This window comes from Budorcas taxicolor, chromosome 12 (assembly GCF_023091745.1).
Source record: "Budorcas taxicolor isolate Tak-1 chromosome 12, Takin1.1, whole genome shotgun sequence".
NCBI lineage: Eukaryota > Metazoa > Chordata > Mammalia > Artiodactyla > Bovidae > Budorcas > Budorcas taxicolor.
The window spans coordinates 70,883,101-70,906,077 of record NC_068921.1 but is presented as its reverse complement, the minus strand read 5'-3'; the positions used below and the strand labels follow the sequence as shown (position 1 = coordinate 70,906,077).

The 22,977-nt window shown below is 39.2% G+C and overlaps 1 protein-coding gene across 1 annotated transcript in view; it reads right to left on the bottom strand.

Moving 5' to 3' along the window:
* Positions 1-22,977, bottom strand: part of LOC128057590 (ATP-binding cassette sub-family C member 4-like) — a 192,481-nt gene that overhangs the window by 86,125 nt on the left and 83,379 nt on the right. The window contains 5 exon segments of the mRNA XM_052650038.1: positions 1,757-1,836; positions 9,711-9,857; positions 11,041-11,132; positions 12,078-12,115; positions 12,904-13,044. Of these exon segments, the coding sequence (XP_052505998.1) occupies positions 1,757-1,836; positions 9,711-9,857; positions 11,041-11,132; positions 12,078-12,115; positions 12,904-13,044 (498 nt within the window).

The following is a 22,977-nucleotide window of genomic DNA, read 5'->3' as shown; positions in this document are numbered from 1 at the left end:
TGAATTCTGATTCTGACTGGTAATTAACCATGTGCTAAGCACACAGTGGATATCCAGCCTTGAGCTAGCTTACCATAGCAAAGAAACAGAAATGTTTACCAAATCTTTTCAAAGTAATTCATAATCACTGTCAAAATGTGACACTGTTTTTAGGGAAAGATTGTTTCTGGGGATAAATTAAGTAGCTAATCCCAGCAGGGCACATTTATAAAGCAAGTTTGTAGAAAAGAAAAAAAGTCGTTTTTTTGTTTTTTGTGTTTTTTTTTTTTTCCTTTTTTTGTGATAAAAGTCCTCTGTCTCTGAATCTCAGGTTAATTCTCATTGGTAAGCAAAAGAAGCCTTTGCTCATAGGCTGTTTGCATTTTGAAGTTCATTGCTGCATTTCTGCGTGCAGCGTTTGATCAATTCCTTTCATTCCCAAAATTATAACTCAGAAAGTGAAAGAAAGCTCCCCACAGGCTTAACAACCAAAAGCACATAAAATTAAACACCAGAAAAAAACACCTCATACAAGCAACAATACTGAATGAGGAGATGAGAATTGAGATGACCCAACAACATTCTTCAGAACCTCAAGTTCACAGACAAAACAAAGGCTGGATAAAAGGTATGTCTGTGAGTATTTCTGTCTTTTTTTATTTTTACTTAAGAAACCTTAAGACAGAGCAATCAACACATGAAAAGAAAACTGCAAACCAAAACCAAATAAGACATTTTCTGAGATAACTTTGATCCCATAATCAAATTACTGGCTTAAAGCCTTCGTATCTTCAATAACTGCCCTTTATTGTCCTTATATTCCCTGGTGGCGCAAATGGTAAAGCGTCTGCCTGCAATGCGGGAGACCTGGGTTCGATCCCTGGGTTGGGAAGATCCCCTGGAGAAGGAATTGGCAACCCACTCCAGTATTCTTGCCTGGAGAATCCCACGGAAAGAGGAGCCTGGTGGGCTACAGTCCACAGGGTCGTAAAGAGTCGGACACGACTGAGCAACTTCACCTATTTTCCTTATTGGGCTTCTCAGGTGGCTCAGCGGTAAAGAATCCACCTGACAATGCAGGAGATGTGGGTTTAATCCCTGGGTCAGGAAGATCCCTTAGAGAAGGAAATGGCTACCCAGTCCAGTATTCTCCCATGGACAGAGGAGCCTGGCAGGCTACAGTCTATAGTGTCACAAAATAGTCAGACAAGACTTAGAGACTAAACAATGGCATTATCCTAGTTAAAGTATTATTTTCACCTTTTTTTTTTTACCAATACTTTCTTTTTTTAATTTAAATTTATTTATTTTAATCCACAAAACAAGATCCAATATTTTCTTTTTAAGTAACCACACCTGGATTTATTCAAATAAAATGATGCAGTAAATATTAGTCCTCTGTGGCAATACAATGCATAATTTAGTTCATCTAGGCTATCTTTCCATGAGAGGTGATTATTTCTATATTATGAAATGCACTCACAGTAAAGGGATCCATGCCAGATACCTAAAAGGCAGAGGGAGAATCACTGACCAAGCAAGTCACTTCTTCAGACCAACCTTGATGTGACTGTGTAAACACTCCTGCACTGGTGTTACTCATGTTAACTCAGCCTCCCAATCACAGCCACACATTTCTCTTACAAACTTGGCCTTTACTGAAGATGACAGAACATATTACCACCCTGAAAGGTCCACCCTCAGCCCCTGTGAAAAATCCTTGAGAAACAGGCACTCTGCTCTTCCTGTGAGAACTCTGATAGGACTGGTATGTTACCTGGATGAAATCTTGAAATATCAGGGGCAGTGAGTCATCCATATGCCCAATGTCCTTGGAGAAACGATTTAAAAGTCTTCCTGCAAGAACAGGACACAAGAAATGAATCAGATAGGAACTTTAAGAGAAACAATTCATGAACAATTAAAAACAATATTCTTAAAGTATATGTAGTTAGGGACTTTCCTGGTGGTACAGTAGATAAAAATCTGCCTTCCAGTGCAGGGGACATGGGTTTGATCCTTAGGCTGGGAATATCCCATGCAGGAGGAAATGGCAACCCACTCCAGTATTATTTTCTAGGAAATCCTATGAACTCAGAAGCATGGCAGGCTACAGTCCATGTAGTCACAAAAGAGTCAGACACAACTTAGCAACTAACCAAGTTTAATATATTACAGATTCACATGAAATAAGCTGACATCCATGGTAAAAAGAAAAACCAAATAGGGTGATACCTAAAGACAAATAAAAATTCTACCAAATGGCAGTGGGCAGAGGGTTGAAACTGATTCCTGATTTTTAAAAGAATCGGGGAAACCTTGTGGTAGCATCAGCAAGGGCTGGTGAATTTCAAAATGTTCCCTCTTTTTAGATTCATCTTACCTAAGACTCACTAGTACTAAACTGGTAATAAACAGTTGCAAAATACTTGTTAATCATAATTGTTACATAAATTTTGCTTTAGTTATCAATATTAATTTTGCTAAGTGATCAGTCAGTTCAGTCACTCAGAAGTGTCCGACTCTTTGTGACCCCATGGACTGTAGCACACAAGGCTTCCCTGTCCATCGCCAACTCCTGGAGTTTACTCAAACTCATGTCAATCAAGTCAATGTTGCCATCCAACCATCTCATCCTCTGTTGTCACCTTCTCCTCTCACCTTCAATCTTCCCCACCATCAAGGTCTGTTCTAATGAGTCAGTTCTTCACATCAGGTGGCCAAAGTTTTGCAACTTCAGCTTCAACATCAGTCCTTCCAATGAATATTCAGGACAGATTTTTTTTAAGGATTCGCTGGTTGGATCTCCTTGCAGCCCACAGGACTCTCAAGAGTCTTCTCCAACACTACAGTTCAAAATCATTAATTCTTCAGTGCTCAGCTTTCTATATAGTCCAACTCTCACATCCATACATGACTACTGGAAAAAACATAACTTTGACTAGATGGACCACTGCTGGCAAAGTAATGTCTCTGCTTTTTAATATGGTGTCTAGTTTGCTCATAGCTTTTCTTCCAAGGAGCAAGCATCCTTTAATTTCATGGAAGGGGTCACCATCTGCAGTGATTTTGGAGCCAAAAAAAAAAAAAATAGTCTCTCACTCTTTTCATTGTTTCCCCATCTATTTGCCATAAAGTGATAGGACTGAATGCCATGATCTTAATTTTCTGAATGTTGAGTTTTAAGCCAACATTTTCACTCTCATCTTTCACTTTCTTTCTTTCTTTTTTTTTCCGAATAGTGTATTTATTTATTTAATATAAATTTATTTAATTGGAAGCTAATTACTTTACAGTATTGTAATGGTTTTAACATTAATTGACACGAATCCACCACGAGTATACATGTATTCCCCATCCTGGACCCCCCTCCCACCTTCCTCCCCATCCCATCCCTCTGGGTCATCCCAGTGCACCAGCTCCGAGCACCCTATCTCATGCATCGAACCTGGACTGGTGATTCATTTCATATATGATAATGTACATGTTTCAATGCTATTCTCCCATATCATCCCACCCTGTCCCTCTCCCACAGAGTCTAAAAGACTGTTCTATACATCTGCATCTCTTTTGCTGTCTTCCATATAGGGTTATCATTACCATCTTTCTAAATTCCATATATATGTGTTAATATACTGTATCTTTCTGACTTACTACACTCTGTCTAATAGGCTTCAGCTTCATCCACCTCATTAGAACTGATTCAAATGTATTCTTTTTAATGGCTGAATAATATTCCACTGTGTATATGTACCACAACTTTCTTATCCATTCTTCTGCCAATGGACATCTAGGTTGCTTCCATGTTGTGGCTATTATAAACAGTGCTGTGATGAATATTGGGGTACACATGTCTCTTTCAATTTTGGTTTCCTCGGTATGTATTCCCAGTAGTGGGATTGCTGGGTCATATGGCAATTCTATTTCCAGTTTTTTAAGGAATCTTCACACTGTTCTCCATAGTGGCTGTACTAGTTTGCATTCCCACCAACAGGGTAAGAGGGTTCCCTTTACTCCACACCCTCTCCAGCATTTCTTGCTTGTAGACTTTTTGATAGCAGCCATTCTGATTGGCATGAAATCGTACTCATTGTGGTTTTGACTTGCATTTCTCTGATGAGTGATGTTGAGCATCTTTTCATGTGTTTGTTAGCCATCTGCACGTCTTCTTTGGAGAAGTGTCTGTTTAGTTCTTTGGCCCATTTTTTGATTGGGTCATTTATTTTTCTGGAATTGAACTTCAGGAATTGCTTGCATATTTTTGAGATTAATTCTTTGTCTGTTGCTTCATTTGCTATTATTTTCTCCCATTCTGAAGGCTGTGTTTTCACCTTGCTTATAGTTTCATTTGTTGTGAATAAGCTTTTAAGTTTAATTAGGTCCCATTTGTTTATTTTTGGGAGGTGGGTCATAGGATCCTGCTGTTGTTTATGTCAGAGAGTATTTTGCCTATGTTTTCCTCTAGGAGTTTTATAGTTTCTGGTCTTATGTTTAGATCTTTAAGCCATTTTGAGTTTATTTTTGTGTATGATGTTAGAAAGTGTTCTAGTTTCATTCTTTTACAAGTGGTTGACCAGTTTTCCCAGCACCACTTGTTAAAGAGATTGTCTTTTCTCCATTGTATATTCTTGCCTCCTTTGTTGAAGATAAGGTGTCCATAGGTGTGAGGATTTATCTCTGGGCTTTCTATTTTGTTCCATTGATCTATATTTCTGTCTTTGTGCCAGTATCATACTGTCTTGATGACTGTGGCTTTGTAGTAGAGCCTGAAGTCAGGCAGGTTATTCCTCCAGTTCCATTCGCCTTCCTCAAGATTGCTTTGGCTATTCGAGGTTTTTTGTATTTCCATACAAATTATGAAATTGTTTGTTCTAGTTCTATGATAAATACCATTGGTAGATTGATAGGGATTCAATTGAATCTATAGATTGCTTTGGGATAGATACCCTCCTCTTTCACTTTCATCAAGAGGCTTTTTAGTTGTTCTTCACTTTCTGCCATAAAGGTGGTGTCATCTGTGTATCTGAGGTTATTGATATTTCTCCCAGCATTCTTGATTCCAGCTTGTGCTTCATCCAGTCCAGCATTTCTCTTGATGTACTCTGCATAGAAGGTAAATAAGCAGGGTGACCATATACATCCTTGATATACTCTTTTTCCAGTTTGGAACCAGTCTTTTGCTCCCTGTCCAGTTCTAACTGTTGCCTTTTGACCGGCATATAGATTTTTCAGGAGGCAGGTTAGGTGGTCTGGTATTCCCATCTCTTTCAGAACTTTTCAGGTTGTTGTAATCCACAGTCAAAGGCTTTGGTATAGTCAATACAGCAGAAATAGGTGTTTTTCTTGAACTGTCTTGCTTTTTTGAGGATCCAACGGATGTTAGCAATTTGATCTCTGGTTCCACTGCCTTTTCTAAATCCAACTTGAACATCTGGAAGCTCACGGTTCATATAGTGTTGAAGCCTGGTTTGCATAATTTTCCTAAGTGATACTTTTTAAATAAATATAATTATAACATCTCTTTTATAATTCAGTAACAGAAAAAGATATTTTCTGAGATGACTTTGATCCCATAATCAAATTACTTGCTTAAAGACTTTGTATCTTCAATAACTGCTCTCTCTAGTCTTGTTGGGCTTTCCAGGTCTCTTAGTGGTAAAGAATCTACCTGCCAATACAGGAGATGTGGGCTTGATCCCTGGGTCAGGAAGATCCCCTGGAGAAGGAAATGGCAATCACCCCAGTATTCTTGCCTGCAAAATCCCATAGACAGAAAAGCCTGGTGGGCTATAGTGCATGGGGTTGCAAAGTGGGGCAAGACTTAGCAACTAAACCACCAACTACCATGACCTCTCTGAATTTTTCTTTTTTTCCCTCCAGATGGTTCACAGCATTTCCCATTTTGGGAAATTGTGGATTCTGGCCATTTCCAAGTTGTGAATTTACTACTGGGGTAGTAAGTCATTATTTTCAGAGATGTACAACATGTGGCAAACATAGACTTATGAATAAACATCTAAGAAGATAAGAAGAGTGTAGGCAGGAAAACAGAAATATTGCTAAATGACTAAAAAACACTTGTCATTTATTTTCTTTCCCTTATCATAATCCACAAGAATAGTATATTCTAAAGGATGTAGGATTAGAAGATGAGAACTAATTTGTAATAAACATCCGGTGTGAACTAAAAATGCCACCTGTCATATCAGTAAACAAAGGATGCTGCAGCTATTAGGACTCTGCAGCCACTCTGCAAGGCTGGTGTACCCTGAGAAGGCTCAGGATGAGAAAGCACAGAGTACTGGCCCCAGAGAGTGGAGCACATCAAAGGAACTGTAACAGGGAAGGCCCAATTTTGACTCCATGTTGGGTCTACTTGACTTTAACTTTTGCTTATCCATTGTTTTTGTCAGAGAACCTTGCCCCTTTGCCTGAATGTTAAACTAAAGTGACTTTTTTTTTTTTTCAGCTCAGTGGGAGACATCTGACCTTCACCAGCTGTAAATGGCTGCAGAAAAGAAAAAATTAACACATCCCTTCCTATTTTGCAAGATAAATGGTCTTTTAACTTTACTTCCTCACCTCCTCTCCCTCTTTATTCTACAAAACAAACTGGCATTCAGACCCCTATAAGATGTTTTTTTGAGACATTAGTCTGCCATCTTCTCAATCTGCCAACTTTCCAAACAATGTCACTATTTCTTGTCTTAACATCTCATCTGTAAGAATTTTTGGCCTGCCATGAAGTGAGCAGAATGAGCTTGAAATCAGTAACATAGCTATATGTGGTTTTCTCTTCATGACATAACATACCAGAAACAAAGTCCACTAGAAACAATCTATTACAAATTCTACGTTTGGAAATAAACACAGGGATGTGTTCAATTTAATACACCATTAAAAGAGTAAATAATTGATTCCCATAAACCTTTGGGCCTATCTTTGGGCTTCTATTTTGCTGAAGGAATGAAGTTCTGATAATAGACAAAGGAGGGAGAGAAAAGACACACTGTGTATACCTGCTGCTTAAGGATTAGTGACTTGAAGATTTAAACTTGGTTCCAAATCCTTGAATAATGAATAAATCAATATCTGGAGAGGTCTACAGGCCATCAAGAGCCTGGTTAACTGTGGTCACAAGCACTCAGAGGCTGTGATAACAAAATTTCAGTCCCTCCTGATGCTCCCAAATGTTAAAACTGTAGTTTTCATATTAACAGGCAAAGTAGAGCAACTTTACAGCCATAAGAGCATGGACTCCTCCAATCACTTCCTCACTCTGGCTTCATAATAAGATGAGATCTGTGTGGGCCTCTGCAGTTTACCATCCTGTGCTCCTCACAGTGCCTGAACCAAACAACATGTGCTGAAAAAATCTGCACAAGATGCTGCTCTGAATAATCTTATTTAATCCTCACAACATTCTTATGAAACAAGAAGGGCAGCAGCTATTCCCATTTCACAGGAGAGGAAGTTCCCAGACACTCTGTCATAATCCTCACCAAGATTCATTGGTCACTGATCATGTGCTAAATACTGTGAATGTATTAACTTGCTTAACGTCTACAACATCAAGATATTGGTAAGTGTGGAAATAGTATTCTCATTTTACAGGTAAGAAAATCAAGACATAGAGAAATTAAATAAGTAGCACATAAGTATTAGCATAACTATAAGTAGCTATTACTATTAGTAACTACCTCTAGGACTAAATCCAGGAAGTTGGCTCCATAGTCCATACTTACAACCATGACAACATCCTGCCTTAAGATTTGCCTGCCCAGTTCAGTTCAGTTCAAATGCCCAGTTGTGTCCGACTCTTTGTGACCCCATGAATCACAGCACGCCAGGCCTCCCTGTCCATCAATAACTCCCAGAGTTCATTCAGACTCACGTCCATCGAGTCAGTGATGCCATCCAGCCATTTCATCCTCTGTTGTCCCCTTCTCCTCCTGCCCCCAATCCCTCCCAGCATCAGAGTCTTTTCCAATGAGTCAACTCTTCGCATAAGGTGGCCAAAGTACTGGGGTTTCAGCTTTAGCATCATTCCTTCCAAAGAAATCCCAGGGCTGATCTCCTTCAGAATGGACTGGTTGGATTTCCTTGCAGTCCAAGGGACTCTCAAGAGTCTTCTTCAACACCACAGTTCAAAAGCAGCAATTCTTCGGTGCTCAGCCTTCTTCACAGTCCAACTCTCACATCCATACATGACCACAAGAAAAACCATAGCCTTGACTAGATGGACCTTTGTTGGCAAAGTAATGTCTCTGCTTTTCAATATGCTATCTAGGTTGGTCATAACTTTCCTTCCAAGGAGTAAGCGTCTTTTAATTTAATGGCTGCAATCACCATCTGCAGTGATTTTGGAGCCCCAAAAAATAAAGTCTGACACTGTTTGCACGGTTTTCCCATCTGTTTCCCATGAAGTGATGGGACCGGATGCCATGATCTTTGTTTTCTGAATGTTGAGCTTTAAGCCAACTTTTTCACTCTCCTCTTTCATTTTCATCAAGAGGCTTTTGAGTTCCTCTTCACTTTCTGCCATAAGGGTGGTGTCATCGGTATATCTGAGGTTATTGATATTTCTCCCTGCAATCTTAATTCCAGTTTGTGTTTCTTCCAGTCCAGCGTTTCTCATGATGTACTCTGCATGTAAATTAAATAAGCAGGGTGACAATATACAGCCTTGATGTACTCTTTTTCCTATTTGAAACCATCTGTTGTTCCATGTCCAGTTCTAACTAATGCTTCCTGACCTGCATACAGATTTCTCAAGAGGCAGGTCAGGTGGCCCGCCCAGTAGTATCTACCTACCTTGGCCTTGATCACACAGCTAGTTGATGACCAGGCCAAGGCTATTCCTGTCCTCCCTCCAGTCACATCCCTGCCTCAACAGGTCATGTCAATCATCTCCTGCAAACAACAAAGCCACCCTGGACCTCAGCACAAGTCTAACCAACTGAACAGAGTGGGCATGTACACTGATGAACTAAGTCTTCATAGGAACCCAGGTTAGGAGGCTGCCTTGTAAGAGCAAGACAGGTCGACGGCCTCAGCGTGGAGGAAGCAAGCACTGAGAAACCTTCATGGACACTCTTATTTAATACCGAAGACCCACCTGCTACCTACCACAAGATTCTTAAATGTAACCAAAAGTCCACTGTAAAACTAGAAAGCTCAGTTTACTGAAGAGGATGTATACATTTCACTGACCTTGTATTTTAGTTAATTTTCCATTACCATTTATTTAAACCTCAAAATGTGAGCACATGCCAGAGTCCATGGTACCAGAAATGGATGGACAGTGAAAGAAAGAAACACATAGCTTGTATTCTGTAGAGATGTTCCCAGAAGAAGGTCCAACCTAGTTAGCGTAACACTATGTAATGCAGCCAATGTTTCAGCAAAACTAGTCAAAAACACTTCAACACGTTTACATCATATGTTGGGTGTTTTATATGCCACACAACAAATGGACTCAAATCTACCTGCAAAGTAAACATCCATTAATCCTTACAGACATGCAAAAATTAGAATAAAAGTTTATATGCTCCTATATTCAGATTTTCTCTGGTAGAAAAAGTTATCAGTGAAGCCTTTTATACAAAATGAATAAACATGCACAGTGATTTTCTTCTAAGCATGTATTCCATTTTCAAATATGAAAATGTACTCAGGCTCTAAATGTGTTAATGAGACATAGTCACTGAGAAACTTGGAGTCTGACTTACCTATTGGATTTCTATTGAAGAACAATACTGGAGCTCTTAAAATGGTCTGCAACATTTTGTTGTGCAAAGTTTGTGAAGAATCAACAAGGATGTGAAGTATCAACAGAGACCTCGTGATCCCAAAAAGGACAGTAGATACAGTTAACCCTGAAATAAAGAAATATCACTCAGTACAATTCTCTGTCTTATCCTCAATGATGCTAAAGGATGGCAGGCAATTCACAGATATTGTGTACTTATTCTATAAATAAAATTTATATAGAAGCTTACATATTTAGAATGCAAAATAAATAAATATATATGTAAATATATATAAGGTAGATACGTAAGAGTTTAATGTTTTCACCCAAATACATTTATAAAGAAGACTAGAACAATCACTTTTTACTTCTCACTAAAAAGAAACAACATGGGGGGTGGGAATCATATGTAAACTACAGTTTCATTCTAGGCTTTCCTAATTCAATTACAAGTTCTAAACACTGCTGTGAATAGAGAAAGTTATGTTACATTAGTCTGGCAAGCCAGATTTTAAACTAATCACACAATTCAGGAGGAGATAACACTGATCTCAAAGTAACAAAGAGAAGGAATCTAGTCCCAGGCACTGGATTTCCCCTGCTTAGCTTCTCAAGTAATTAGTGAAGCCCAAGAGATCAACAGTGTGCTAAAGGAGAGCTTTGCACACCTATGAGAGAATAATGCTTTTATTTGTGTCCCATGCTGCCAGAAGATTTCATCCAAGATCAATAAAAGCCAGAGTTTATTTAGACAGAATTGGATCAACATGAACCACAGGGTGGGGATCTGTTTCTAATCCACTTGTCTATCCATATAATGATATAAGATTTAGCAAAAGTGACCTATTAGAATAACCATGTATTTCCAGTGACTGATTTTCAGAATGTGCAATCCTGGTTTTAACTACCAAAATCCAGTATGGAGCAAATTAAGAGTCTTCATTCAACCTCTTTTCTTCTAGCAGATCTTTAAAATAATTTATTCTAATAAACTTACAGAGTAAATGTGACTCAGACACTTAATCTGTTAAGACATTGCTGAATTACTCTGGGAGTCCTCATTGCTCACATGGACTCTGTAAGTACTTTGAAGGTGAAGAAGTTGCTCACTCGTGTCCAACTCTTTGCGACCCCATGGACTGTTGCCTTCTACATCCATGGGATTCTCCAGGCAAGAATACTGGAGTGGGTTACCATTTCCTTCTCCACGGAATCTTCCCGACCCAGGGATCGAACCCAGGTCTCCCTCATTGGAGATAGATGCTTTAACCTTAACCTCTGGTATAATAGAGCAGATGACTCAACTTTACCTGAATAAACTCCTAAGTACCAGTTCAGGATGAGCAACATGTCTAGATCTTTTACTAATGTCCCAGAATACAGGTCACTTTGTACATTCGCCCTACAGAACAGGAAAGAAAAAATATTATACTATACATATACATGCTGCTAAGTCACTTCAGTCGTGTCCAACTCTGTGTGACCCCATAGACAGCAGCCCACCAGGCTCCCCCATCCCTGGGATTCTCCAGGCAAGAACACTGGAGTGGGTGGCCATTTCCTTCTCTGATGCATGAAAGTGAAAAGTGAAAGTGAAGTCGCTCAGTCGTGTCTGACTCTTTGCGACCCCATGGACCACAGCCTACCAGGCTCTTCTGCCCATGGCATTTTCCAGGCAACAGTACTGGAGTGGGGTGCCATCGCCTTCTCTGATACATATACATAGAATTTACAAAAATATTAAAAAAAAATTTACCTCAATTCAAGAAATGCATTAATGCTGGAAAATGTTTCTCAACTCACAAGACTCTGTGAGGGTCTCTGTTAAAAATTTAAATCATGACTTTTGGTTTTCAAAATTGTCTATGAAGACAGACTTAGAAAATGAACTTATGGTTGCTAAGTTCATTTTAGCTTCCCCTCTAACTACGGGGCAGTATAGTTAGAGAGTTTGGGATGGTCATGCACAAACTGCTACATTTAAAACAGATAACCAACAAGAACTTATTGTATAGCACATGGAACTCTGCTCAGTGTTATGTGGCAGCCAGGTTATAGTTTTAGGGGAGAATGGATACATGTATATGTATGGTTGAGTCCCTTTGCTGTTCATATGAACATTGTTAATCAGCTATACCTTAATACAAAATTAAAAGATCTAAAAAAAAAATTGTCTGTGAAGAAGCTGCTAAAAGGAGGGACATGGGGAGAAACAACTGTGGGATCACAGTCGACCCACTGTAACTTTTATTTTTCGTTAGGGAAACTACATGAGGGTCAGAACACAAGGCTAAACAAGCCCCACCCCCACCTGACTCTGTCAGAAATCAGATCAGAAGTCACTCACCAGTATACAAGCCACCAATCCTGCAGGACATAGGCAACCTGGAGCAGCAAACAACAGTCACTCACACACTGACATTACTGAGCCCTCACACCCTGCTCACTAGGATGGGGGCTGGAAAGGCTCCAGAACAAGGAGATGGTCCTTCCAGCTCAGGTCTGTGCCAAGCCCCACATCCCAGGTGACTACAGGTCAGGGGAGGGCATGCTAAATTTTAAAATCCTTAAAACATATCCTTTTTTCCCTAGAAGACTTCTTTCCCCACATAAAATGTTTTTCAATGCAAATCCAAGTGAACCTCAAAATGCAATAATAACAGTACAAATATCAAGATTTTTCAAAGCAAAAAGCTTGACATATACTGTGATGGTCAGTTTTCTTTGTCACCTTGGCTTGGCCAGTCTCCAGTGATTCAACAAAACTCTCATCCAGATATTGCTGTGAAAGTATGTTGTGTACAATGTTCATGTCCATCATCAGAACTGAAGAAGAGAAGACCACCCTCAACACTGTTGTGGCCTCATCCATTCAGACGAAGACCTTAAGAGCAAAAACTGAGTCTTCCTGGAGTAGGAAGAAATTCTGCCTCAAGACTTTAGGGTCAGCTCCTGCCTGAAGTTCCAGCTTGCAGGCCTGCTGGTCTTTCTGATTTCACATTTATGCAGCTAGATCCCAGAACATCATGAGTCAATTCTTTGAGATAAATTTCTTAATACATACTTAAAAATAATTATAAAATTATAATTATAAAAAATAATTATAAATACAGCATAAATAGTATAAAAACATCAATCTGAGTGTGCAAACCAAAATAAAAGCCCTTCCATACCTGAGCTGCGATGTTTACTAGAATAAGGAAGATGATGACAGACCAGTGAGCACCAGCTGTGAAGTAATTCTTATAGGTTTTAAAACCAACTTTTCCTTCCAAATGATCCTCTAGAGGTAATGTAACCTGTATATTCTCAGTCTGGAAGGGGAAAATGGCATTAAGAGATGAAATTTTGTAAGAGATGAAATTTTAAACAATGAACCCCAAATTTAAAGAGTTCAACAAAGCCCTCCACTGCAAAGCTGTGGGGAAACAGACACATCTCATACACTGGTAACAATGCAAGATGGTCTATCTCCCATGGAGAAGAGTGTGGGAATATCTAGCCAGATCACTTGTGCATTTACCCCTAGACTCAGACATCCCACTCCTAGGAATCTATTAGAAATAAGGAAACATCATCTGCATGAGGTCATTCACTGTTGGGTGACTTTGCTTAAAGTAGATCAGGACTCTTAGCACATGTAAAACAAAATTAATTAACGTGTAAATGCAGACATTTGCTCTAAAATGATACACAAAATGATATGGAGCTGATGTATCCTGCTAGATGGCTTGTGTCACTCAATAATAAAAATATAAAACGTACTTGGGGCTCAAAATATTGGCCAAACACAGTACACTGAGTTAACAGAAGAGAGCTGGAGTAATATTAGTTTGGATAGCAAGTAACAAGCATATGATCTGAATCTATTTGGCTCCTAAATTTCAGAGAATGATTCCTGAGTGTGGAATGTGAGGGACTAATCTGAAGATTTATTAGAATCATACAGGCTCCTGGATTTGGATATTAAGGAACATCTGTGTATGTTTTTAAGAAAGACCTAGTACATTTCTGCATATCTGACTGAAGGACTTAAAATGCATTATAGAGTCATTGGAGTCTAGGATATCCTTGGGTCTATGCTGGGATTCAAGATCAATTAAGATTTGGTTCTCAATTCAGCATCACCAAACCAGCTCTTCAACAAATGCTAAAGGATCTTTTCTAGATAGGAAACACAGAAAAGGTTTATAAACTTGAAAAAACAACAAAGTAAATGACAATGGGATCATACTTATCAATAATTACCTTAAATGTAAATGGGTTGAATGCCTCTACCAAAAGACAAAAACTGGCTGAATGGATACAAAAACAAGACCCCTATATATGCTGTCTACAAGAGACCCACCTCAAAACAAGGGACACACACAGACTGAAACTGAAGGGCTGGAAAAAGATATCCATGCAAAAGAGAGCAGGAGTAGCAATACTCATATCAGATAAAATAGACTTTAAAACAAAGGCTGTGAAAAGAGACAAAGAAGGACACTACATAATGACCAAAGGATCAATCCAAGAAGAAGATATAACAATTATAAATATATATGCACCCAACATATAAGCACCGCAATATGTAAGACAAATGCTAACACGTATGGAAGGGGAAATTAACAGTAACACAATAATAGTGGGAGAGTTTAATACCCCACTCACACCTATGGGTACATCAATTAAACAGAAAATTAGCAAGGAAACACGAACTTTAAATGATACAATGGACCAGTTAGACCCAATTGATATCTATAGGACATTTCACCCTAAAATAATTAATTTCACCTTTTTCTCAAGTGCACACAGAACCTTCTCCAGGATAGATCACATCCTGGGCCATACATCTAGGCTTGGTAAATTCAAAAAAAAAACTTGAAATCATTTCAAGCATCTTTTCTGATCACAATGTGGTAAGATTAGATATCAACTACAGGGGGAAAAAAAACTATTAAAAATACAAACATATGGAGGCTAAGCAATATGCTTCTGAATAACCAACAAAGTAAAAGAAGAAATCAAATCACAGAAGAAATCAAAAAAAGAAATAAAAATATTCTTAGAAACAAATGAAAACACAACAACCAAAGCCTATGGGTTTTAGTAAAGGGGTGCTAAGGGGAAGGTTCATAGCAATACAAGCTTACCTCAATAAACAAGAGAAAAATCAAATAAATAACCTAACTCTACACCTAAAGCAACCAGAAAAAATAAGAAATGAAGAACTCCAGGGTTAGAAGGAAAGAAATGATAAAAATTAGGGCAGAAATAAATGAAAAAGAAACAGAGGAGACCATAGCAAAAATCAACAAAGCTAAAAGCTGGTTCTTTGAGAAGATAAATAAAATAGACAAACCATTAGCCAGACTCATCAAAAAACAAAGGGAGAAGAATCAAATCAACAAAATTGAAACGAAAATGGAGAAATCACAACAGACAACACAGAAATACAAAGATTCCTAAGAGACTACTATCAGCAACTATATGCCAATAAAATGGACAAGTTGGAAGAAATCAACAAATTCTTAGAAGTATAACTTTCCAAAACTGAACCAGAAAGAAATAGAAAATCTTAACAGACCCATCACAAGCACGGAAATTGAAACTGTAATCAGAAATCTTCCAGCAAACAAAAGCCCAGGACCAGATGGATTCACAGGTGAATTCTACCAAATATTTAGAGAAGAGCTAACACCTATCCTACTCAGACTCTTCCAGAAAATTACAGAGGAATGTAAATTTCCAAACTCATTCTATGAGGCCACCATCACCCTAATACCAAAACCAGACAAAGATGCCACAAAACAAAACAACAAAACTACAGGCCAAAATCACTGATGAACATTGATGCAAAAATCCTTAAGAAAATTCTAGCAAGCAGAATCCAACAACATATTATAAAGATCATACATCATGACCAAGTGGGCTTTATCCCAGGGATACAAGGAGTCTTCAATATTTGCAAATCAGTCAATGTGATACACCACTTTATCAAATTGAAAGATAAAATCCATATGATTATAACAATATATGCAGAGAAAGCCTTTGGCAAAATTTAACATCCATTTATGATAAAAACCCTCCAGAAAATAGGCATAGAAGGAACATGCCTAAACATAATAAAAGCCATATATGATAAACCCACAGCAAACATTATCCTCAATGGTGAAAAATTGAAAGCATTTCCCCTAAAATCAGGAACAAGACAAGGGTGCCCACTCTCACCACTACTATTCAACATAGTTTTGGAAGCCCTACCCACAGCAATCAGAGAAGAAAAAGGAATAAAAGGAATCCAGATTGGAAAAGAAGTAAAACTCTCATGGTTTGCAGATGACATGATCCTCTACATAGAAAACCCTAAAGACACCACCAGACAATTACAATAGCTAAATCAATGAATATAGTAAAGTTGCAGGATATAAAATCAACACATATAAAATGCAAGAAATCCTTTTCATTCCTATACACTAACAATGAAAAAACAGAAAGAGAAATTAAGGAAACAATTCCATTCACCACCGCAATGAAAATAATAAAATACTGAAAAATAAATCTATCTAAGGAGACAAAAGACCTATATATAGAAAACTATAAAACACTGGTGAAAGAAATCAAAGAGGAGACTAATAGATGGAGAAATATACCATGTTCATGGATCAGAAGAATCAATACAGTGACAATGAGTATACTACCCAAAACAATCTATAGATTCAATGCAATCCCTATCAATCTACCAATGGTATTTATCACAGAACTAGAACAAATAATTTCACAATTTGTATGGAAATACAAAAAACCTCGAATAGCCAAAGCAATCTAGAGAAAGGATGGAACTGGAAGAGCAACCTGCCTGACTTCAGTCTATACTACAAAGCTACATTCATAAAGACAGTATGGTACTGGCACAAAGACAGAAATATAGGTCAGTGGAGCAAAATAGAAAGTCCAGAGATAAATCCATGCACCCATGGACACCTTATCATTGACAAAGGAGGCAAGAGTATACAATGGAGAAAAGACAATCTCTTTAACAAGTGGTGCTGGGAAAACTGGTCAACCACTTGTAAAAGAATGGAACTAGAACACTTTCTAGCACCATACTCAAAAATAAACTCAAAATGGATTAAAGATCTAAATGTAAGAACAGAAACTATAAAACTCCTACAGGAAAACATAGGCAAAACACTCTCTGACATAAACCACAGCAGGATCCTCTATGGCCCACCTCCCAGAGTAATAGAAATAAAAGCAAAAATAAACAAATGGAACATAATTAAACTTAAAAGCTTTTGCACAATGAAGGAAACTATAAGCAAGGTGAAAACACAGCCTTCAGAATGGGAGAAAATAATAACAAACGAAACAACTGACAAAGAATTAATCTCAAAAGTATACAAGCAGCTCATGCAGCTAAATTCCAGAAAAATAAATGACCCAATCAAAAAATTGGCCAAAAAACTAAATGGACATTTCTCCAAAGAAGACATACAGATAGCTAACAAACACATGAAAAGATGCTGAACATCACTCATTATCAGAGAAATGAAAATTAAAACCACAATGAGGTACCATCTCATACCAGTCAGAATGGCTGCTATCAAAAAGTCTACAAAAAATAAATGCTTGAGAGTGTGCGGAGAAAAGGGAACCCTCTTACACTGTTGGTGGGAATGCAAACTAGTACGGCCACTATGGAGAACAGTGTGGAGATTCCTTAAAAAGCTGGAAATAGAACTGCCATACGACCCAGAAATCCCACTGCTGGGCATACACATCAAGGAAACCAGAATTGAAAGAGACATGGGTACCCGAATGTTCATTGCAGCACTGCTTGCAATAGCCAGAACATGGAAGCAACCTAGACGTCCATCAGCAAATGAATGGATAAGAAAGTTGTGGTATATATACACATGGAATATTACTCAGCTATTAAAAAATAATGCATTTGAATCAGTTCTAATGAGGTGGATGAAACTTGAGCCTATTATACAGAGTGAAGTAAGTCAGAAAGAAAAACACCAATACACTATATTAACACATATATATGGAATTTAGAAATATGGTGACTATGATGTTCAAGCTGGTTTTAGAAAAGGCAGAGGAACCAGAGATCAAATTCCCACATCTGCTGGATCATCGAAAAAGCAAGAGTTCCAGGAAAACATCTATTCCTGCTTTATTGACTATGCAAACATCTTTGACTGTGTGGATCACAATAAACTGTGGAAAATTCTGAAAGAGATGGGAATACCAGACCACCTGACCTGCCTCTTGAGAAACCTATACACAGGTCAAGAAGCAACAGTTAGAACTGGACATGGAACAACAGACTGGTTCCAAATACGAAAACGAGTATGTCAAGGCTGTATATTGTCACCCTGCTTATTTAACTTCTATGCAGAGTACATCATGAGAAACGCTGGGTGGGAAGAAGCACAAGCTGGAATCAAGATTGCCAGGAAAAATATCAATAACCTCAGAAATGCAGATGACACCACCCATATGGCAGAAAGTGAAGAGGAACTAAATAGCCTCTTGATGAAAGTGAGAGAAGAGAGTGAAAAAGTTGGCTTAAAGCTCAATATTCAGAAAACGAAGATCATGGCATCCGGTCCCATCACTTCACAGTAAATAGATGGGAAAAGAGTGGAAACAGTGTCAGACTTTATTTTTCTGGGCTCCATAATCACTGCAGATGGTGATTGCAGCCGTGAAATTAAAAGATGCTTACTCCTTGGAAGGAAAGTTACGACCAACCTAGATCAGTTCAGTTCAGTTGCTCAGTTGTGTCCGACCCTTTGCGACCCCATGAATCGCAGCACACCAGGCCTCCCTGTCCATTATCAACTCCCGGAGTTCACTCAGATTCACGTTCATCGAGTTAGTGATGCCATCCAGCCATCTCATCATCTGTAGTCCCCTTCTCCACCTGCCCCCATTCCTCCCAGCATCAGAGTCTTTTCCAATGAGTCAACTTTTCGCATGAGGTGGCCAAAGTACTGGAGTTTCAGCTTTAGCATCATTCTTTCCAAAGAAATCCCAGGGCTGATCTTCAGAATGGACTGGTTGGATGTCCTTGCAGTCCAAGGGACTCTCAAGAGTCTTCTTCAACACCACAGTTCAAAAGCATCAATTCTTCGGCACTCAGCCTTCACAGTCCAACTCTCACAACCATACATGACTACTGGAAAAACCATAGCCTTGACTAGACGGACCTTAGTCAGCAAAGTAATGTCTCTGCTTTTGAATATGCTGTCTCTAGCTTGCTCATAACTTTTCTTCCAAGGAGTAAGCGTCTTTTAATTTCATGGCTGCAATCACCATCTGCAGTGATGTTGGAGCTCAAAAAAATAAAGTCTGACACTATTTCCACTGTTTGCTCATCTATTTCCCATGAAGTAATGGGACCGATGCCATGATCTTAGTTTTATGAATGTTGAGCTTTAACCCAGTTTTTCATTCTCCTCTTTCACTCTCAGCAAGAGGCATTTTAGTTCCTCTTCACTTTCTGCCATAAGGGTGGTGCCATCTCCATATCTGTGGTTATTGATATTTCTCCCAGCAATCTTGATTCCAGCTTGTGTTTCTTCCAGCCCAGCGTTTCTAATTGTGTACTCTGCATAGAAGTTAAATAAGCAGGGTGACAATATACAGTCTTGACACACTCCTTTTCCTATTTGGGACCAGTCTGTGGTTCCATGTTCAGTTCTAACTGTTGCTTCCTGACCTGCATACAGATTTCTCAAGAGACAAGTCAGGTGGTCTGGTATTCCCATCTCTCTCAGAATTTTCCATTGTTTATTGTGATCCACACAGTCAAAGGCTTTGGCATAGTCAATGAAGCAGAAATAGATGTTTTTCTGGAACTCTCTTGCTTTTTCCATGATCCAGCAGATGTTGGCAATTTGATCTCTGGTTCCTCTGCCTTTTCTAAAACTAGCTTGAACATCAGGAAGTTCATGGTTCATGTATTGCTGAAGCCTGGCTTGGAGAATTTTGAGCATTACTTTTCTATTTTGTGAGATGAGTGCAATTATGCGGTATTTTGAGCATTCTTTGGCATTGCCTTTCCTTGGGATTGGAATGAAAAGTGACCTTTTCTAGTCCTGTGGCCACTGCTGAGTTTTCCAAATTTGCTGGCATATTGAGTGCAGCGCTTTCACAGCATCATCTTTCAGGATTTGAAATAGCTCAACGGGAATTCCATCACCTCCACTAGCTTTGTTCGTAGTGATGCTTTCTAAGGACCACTTGATTTCACATTCCAGGATGTCTGGCTCTAGATGAGTGATCACACCATCGTGATTATCCGGGTCGTGAAGATCTTTTTTATACAGTTCTTCTGTGTATTCTTGCCACCTCTTCTTAATATCTTCTGCTTCTCTTAGGTCCATACCATTTCTGTCCTGTATCGAGCCCATCTTTGCATGAATTATTCCCTTGGTATCTCTAATTTTCTTGAAGAGATCTCTAGTCTTTCCCATCCTGTTGTTTTCCTCTATTTCTTTGCATTGATTGCTGAAGAAGGCTTTCTTATCTATTATGCTATTCTTTGGAACTCTGCATTCAGATGCTTATATCTTTTCTTTTCTCCTTTGCTTTTCGCTTCTCTTCTTTTCATAGCTATTTGTAAGGCCTCCCCACACAGCCATTTTGCTTTTTTGCATTTCTTTTCCATGGGGATGGCCTTGATCCCTGTCTCCTGTACGATGTCACAAACCTCATTCCATAGTTCATCAGGCACTTTGTCTATCAGATCTAGGCCCTTAAATCTATTTCTCACTTCCACTGTATAATCATAGGGGATTTGATTTACTTCATATCTGAATGGTCTAATGGTTTTCCCTACTTTCTTCAATTTCAGTCTGAATTTGGTAATCAGGAGTTCATGATCTGAGCCACAGTCAGCTCCTGGTCTTGTTTTTGTTGACTGTATAGAGCTTTTCCATTTTTGGCTGCAGAGAATATAATCAATCTGGTTTCGGTGTTGACCATCTGGTGATGTCCATATGTAGAGTCATCTCTTGTGTTGTTGTAAGTGGGTGTTTGCTATGACCAGTGCATTTTCTTGGCAAAACTCTATTAGTCTTTGCCCTGCTTCATTCCACATTCCAAGGCCAAATTTGCCTGTTACTCCAGGTGTTTCTTGACTTCCTACTTTTGCATTCCAGCCCCCTATAATGAAAAGGACATCCTTTGGAGGTGTTAGTTCTAAAAGTTCATATATGGCTTCATAGAAACATTCAACTTCAGCTTCTTCAGTGTTACTGGTTGGGGCATACACTTGGATTACTGTGATATTGAATGGTTTGCCTTGGAGACTAACAGAGATCATTCTGTCATTTTTGAGATTGCATCCAAGTACTGCATTTCAGACTCTTTTGTTGACCATGATGGCTACTCCATTTCTTCTGAGGGATTCCTGCCCACAGTAGTAGATATAATGGTCATCTGAGTTAAATTCACCCATTCCAGTCCATTTTAGTTCGCTGATTCCTAGAAGGTCAACGTTCACTCTTGCCATCTCTTGTTTGACCACTTCCAATTTGCCTTGATTCATGGACCTGACATTCCAGTTTCCTATGCAATATTGCTCTTTACAGCATCGGATCTTGCTTCTATCACCAGTCACATCCACAGGTGGGTATTGTTTTTGCTTTGGCTCCATCCCTTTATTCTTTCTGGAGTTATTTCTCCACTGATCTCCAGTAGCATATTGGGCACCTACTGACCTGGAGAGTTCCTCTTTCAGTATCCTATCATTTTGCCTTTTCATACTGTTCATTGGGTTCTCAAGGCAAGAATACTGAAGTGGTTTTCCATTCCCTTCTCCAGTGGACCACATTTTGTCAGTGGACCAACCTAGATAGCATATTCAAAAGCAGAGACATTACTTTGCCAACAAAGATCTGTCTAGTCAAGGCTATGGTTTTTCCAGTAGTCATGTATGGATGTGAGAGTTGGACTGTGAAGCAAGCTGAGAGCAGAAGAATTGATGCTTTTAAACTGTGGTGTTGGAGAAGACTCTTGAGAGTCCTTTGGACTCAAGGAGATCCAACTGGTCCATTCTGAAGATCAATCCTGGGTGTTCTTGGAAGGAATGATGCTAAAGCTGAAACTCCAGTACTTTGGCCACCTTATGCAAAGAGTTGACTCATTGGAAAAGACTCTGATGCTGGGAGGGACTGGGGGCAGGAAGGGAAGGGAACAACAGAGGATGACATGCTGGATGGCATCACCAACTCGATGGATGTGAGTTTGAGTGAACTCTGGGAGTTGGTGACGGACAGGGTAGCCTGGTGTGCTGCAATTCATGGGGTTGCAAAGAGTCAGCCATGACTGAGTGACTGAACTGAACTGAACGATGACCCTATATGCAAGACAGCAAAAGTGACAGAGATGTAATAGAACAAGACTTTTGGACTCTGTGGGAGAAGACAAGGGTGGGATGATTTGAGACAATAGCATTGAAACATGTATATTACCATATGTGAAATTGATCGCCAGTTCAGGTTCAATGCATGTGACAGGGTGCTCCGGCCTGGTGCACTGGAATGACCCTGAGGGATGGGATGGGGAGGGAGGAGGGAGGGGGGTTCAGGATGGGGAACACATGTATACCCGTGGCTGATTCATGTCAATGTATGGCAAAAACCACCACAATATTGTAATTAGCCTCCAATTAAATTAATTAATTTTTTTAAAGGATGTGGTTCTCAGCCTTGACTGGAAAGAAAGAAGGATGGGAACTAACTCCAAAGTGTCTACCGTGTATCAGGTCCTTTGTACACGCTCCCTCTGATTTATCACCAACCTTCCCACAATGAGGCAAAATAATATCAGTCACCTGCAGTGACTCTTCCAACATATAGGAAAAGTAGCTTATTTAATGTGGTCACAGCAGGACTCAGTCTAAGGGGGGTCTTCACATTAAGCCTCTGGATCCATAAGGGAAGCCCGGGACCACCAGAGCAAGTAGGACATAACTATGGTAAACTGATTAATTCTCATATCAGTGTGAGCCACTTACACCCAGGAAGTAATAGCAGTGCCCCCACTCCTGGTCTCCATAAGATTTCCATCCTACACCCGAAGTAGAATTCCAAGCAGGCTTTCTCTCTTCATACTCTTCTAACTCTACCAATTCCATGGAATAAGACTTTGGAAACCTTAGGGTCTGCTTTAGGACAAATGAAGATATAAGCAGAGCTGACTGAAGGTCCATAAGGCCACCAAGAGCAGACAGATCAGAGTGT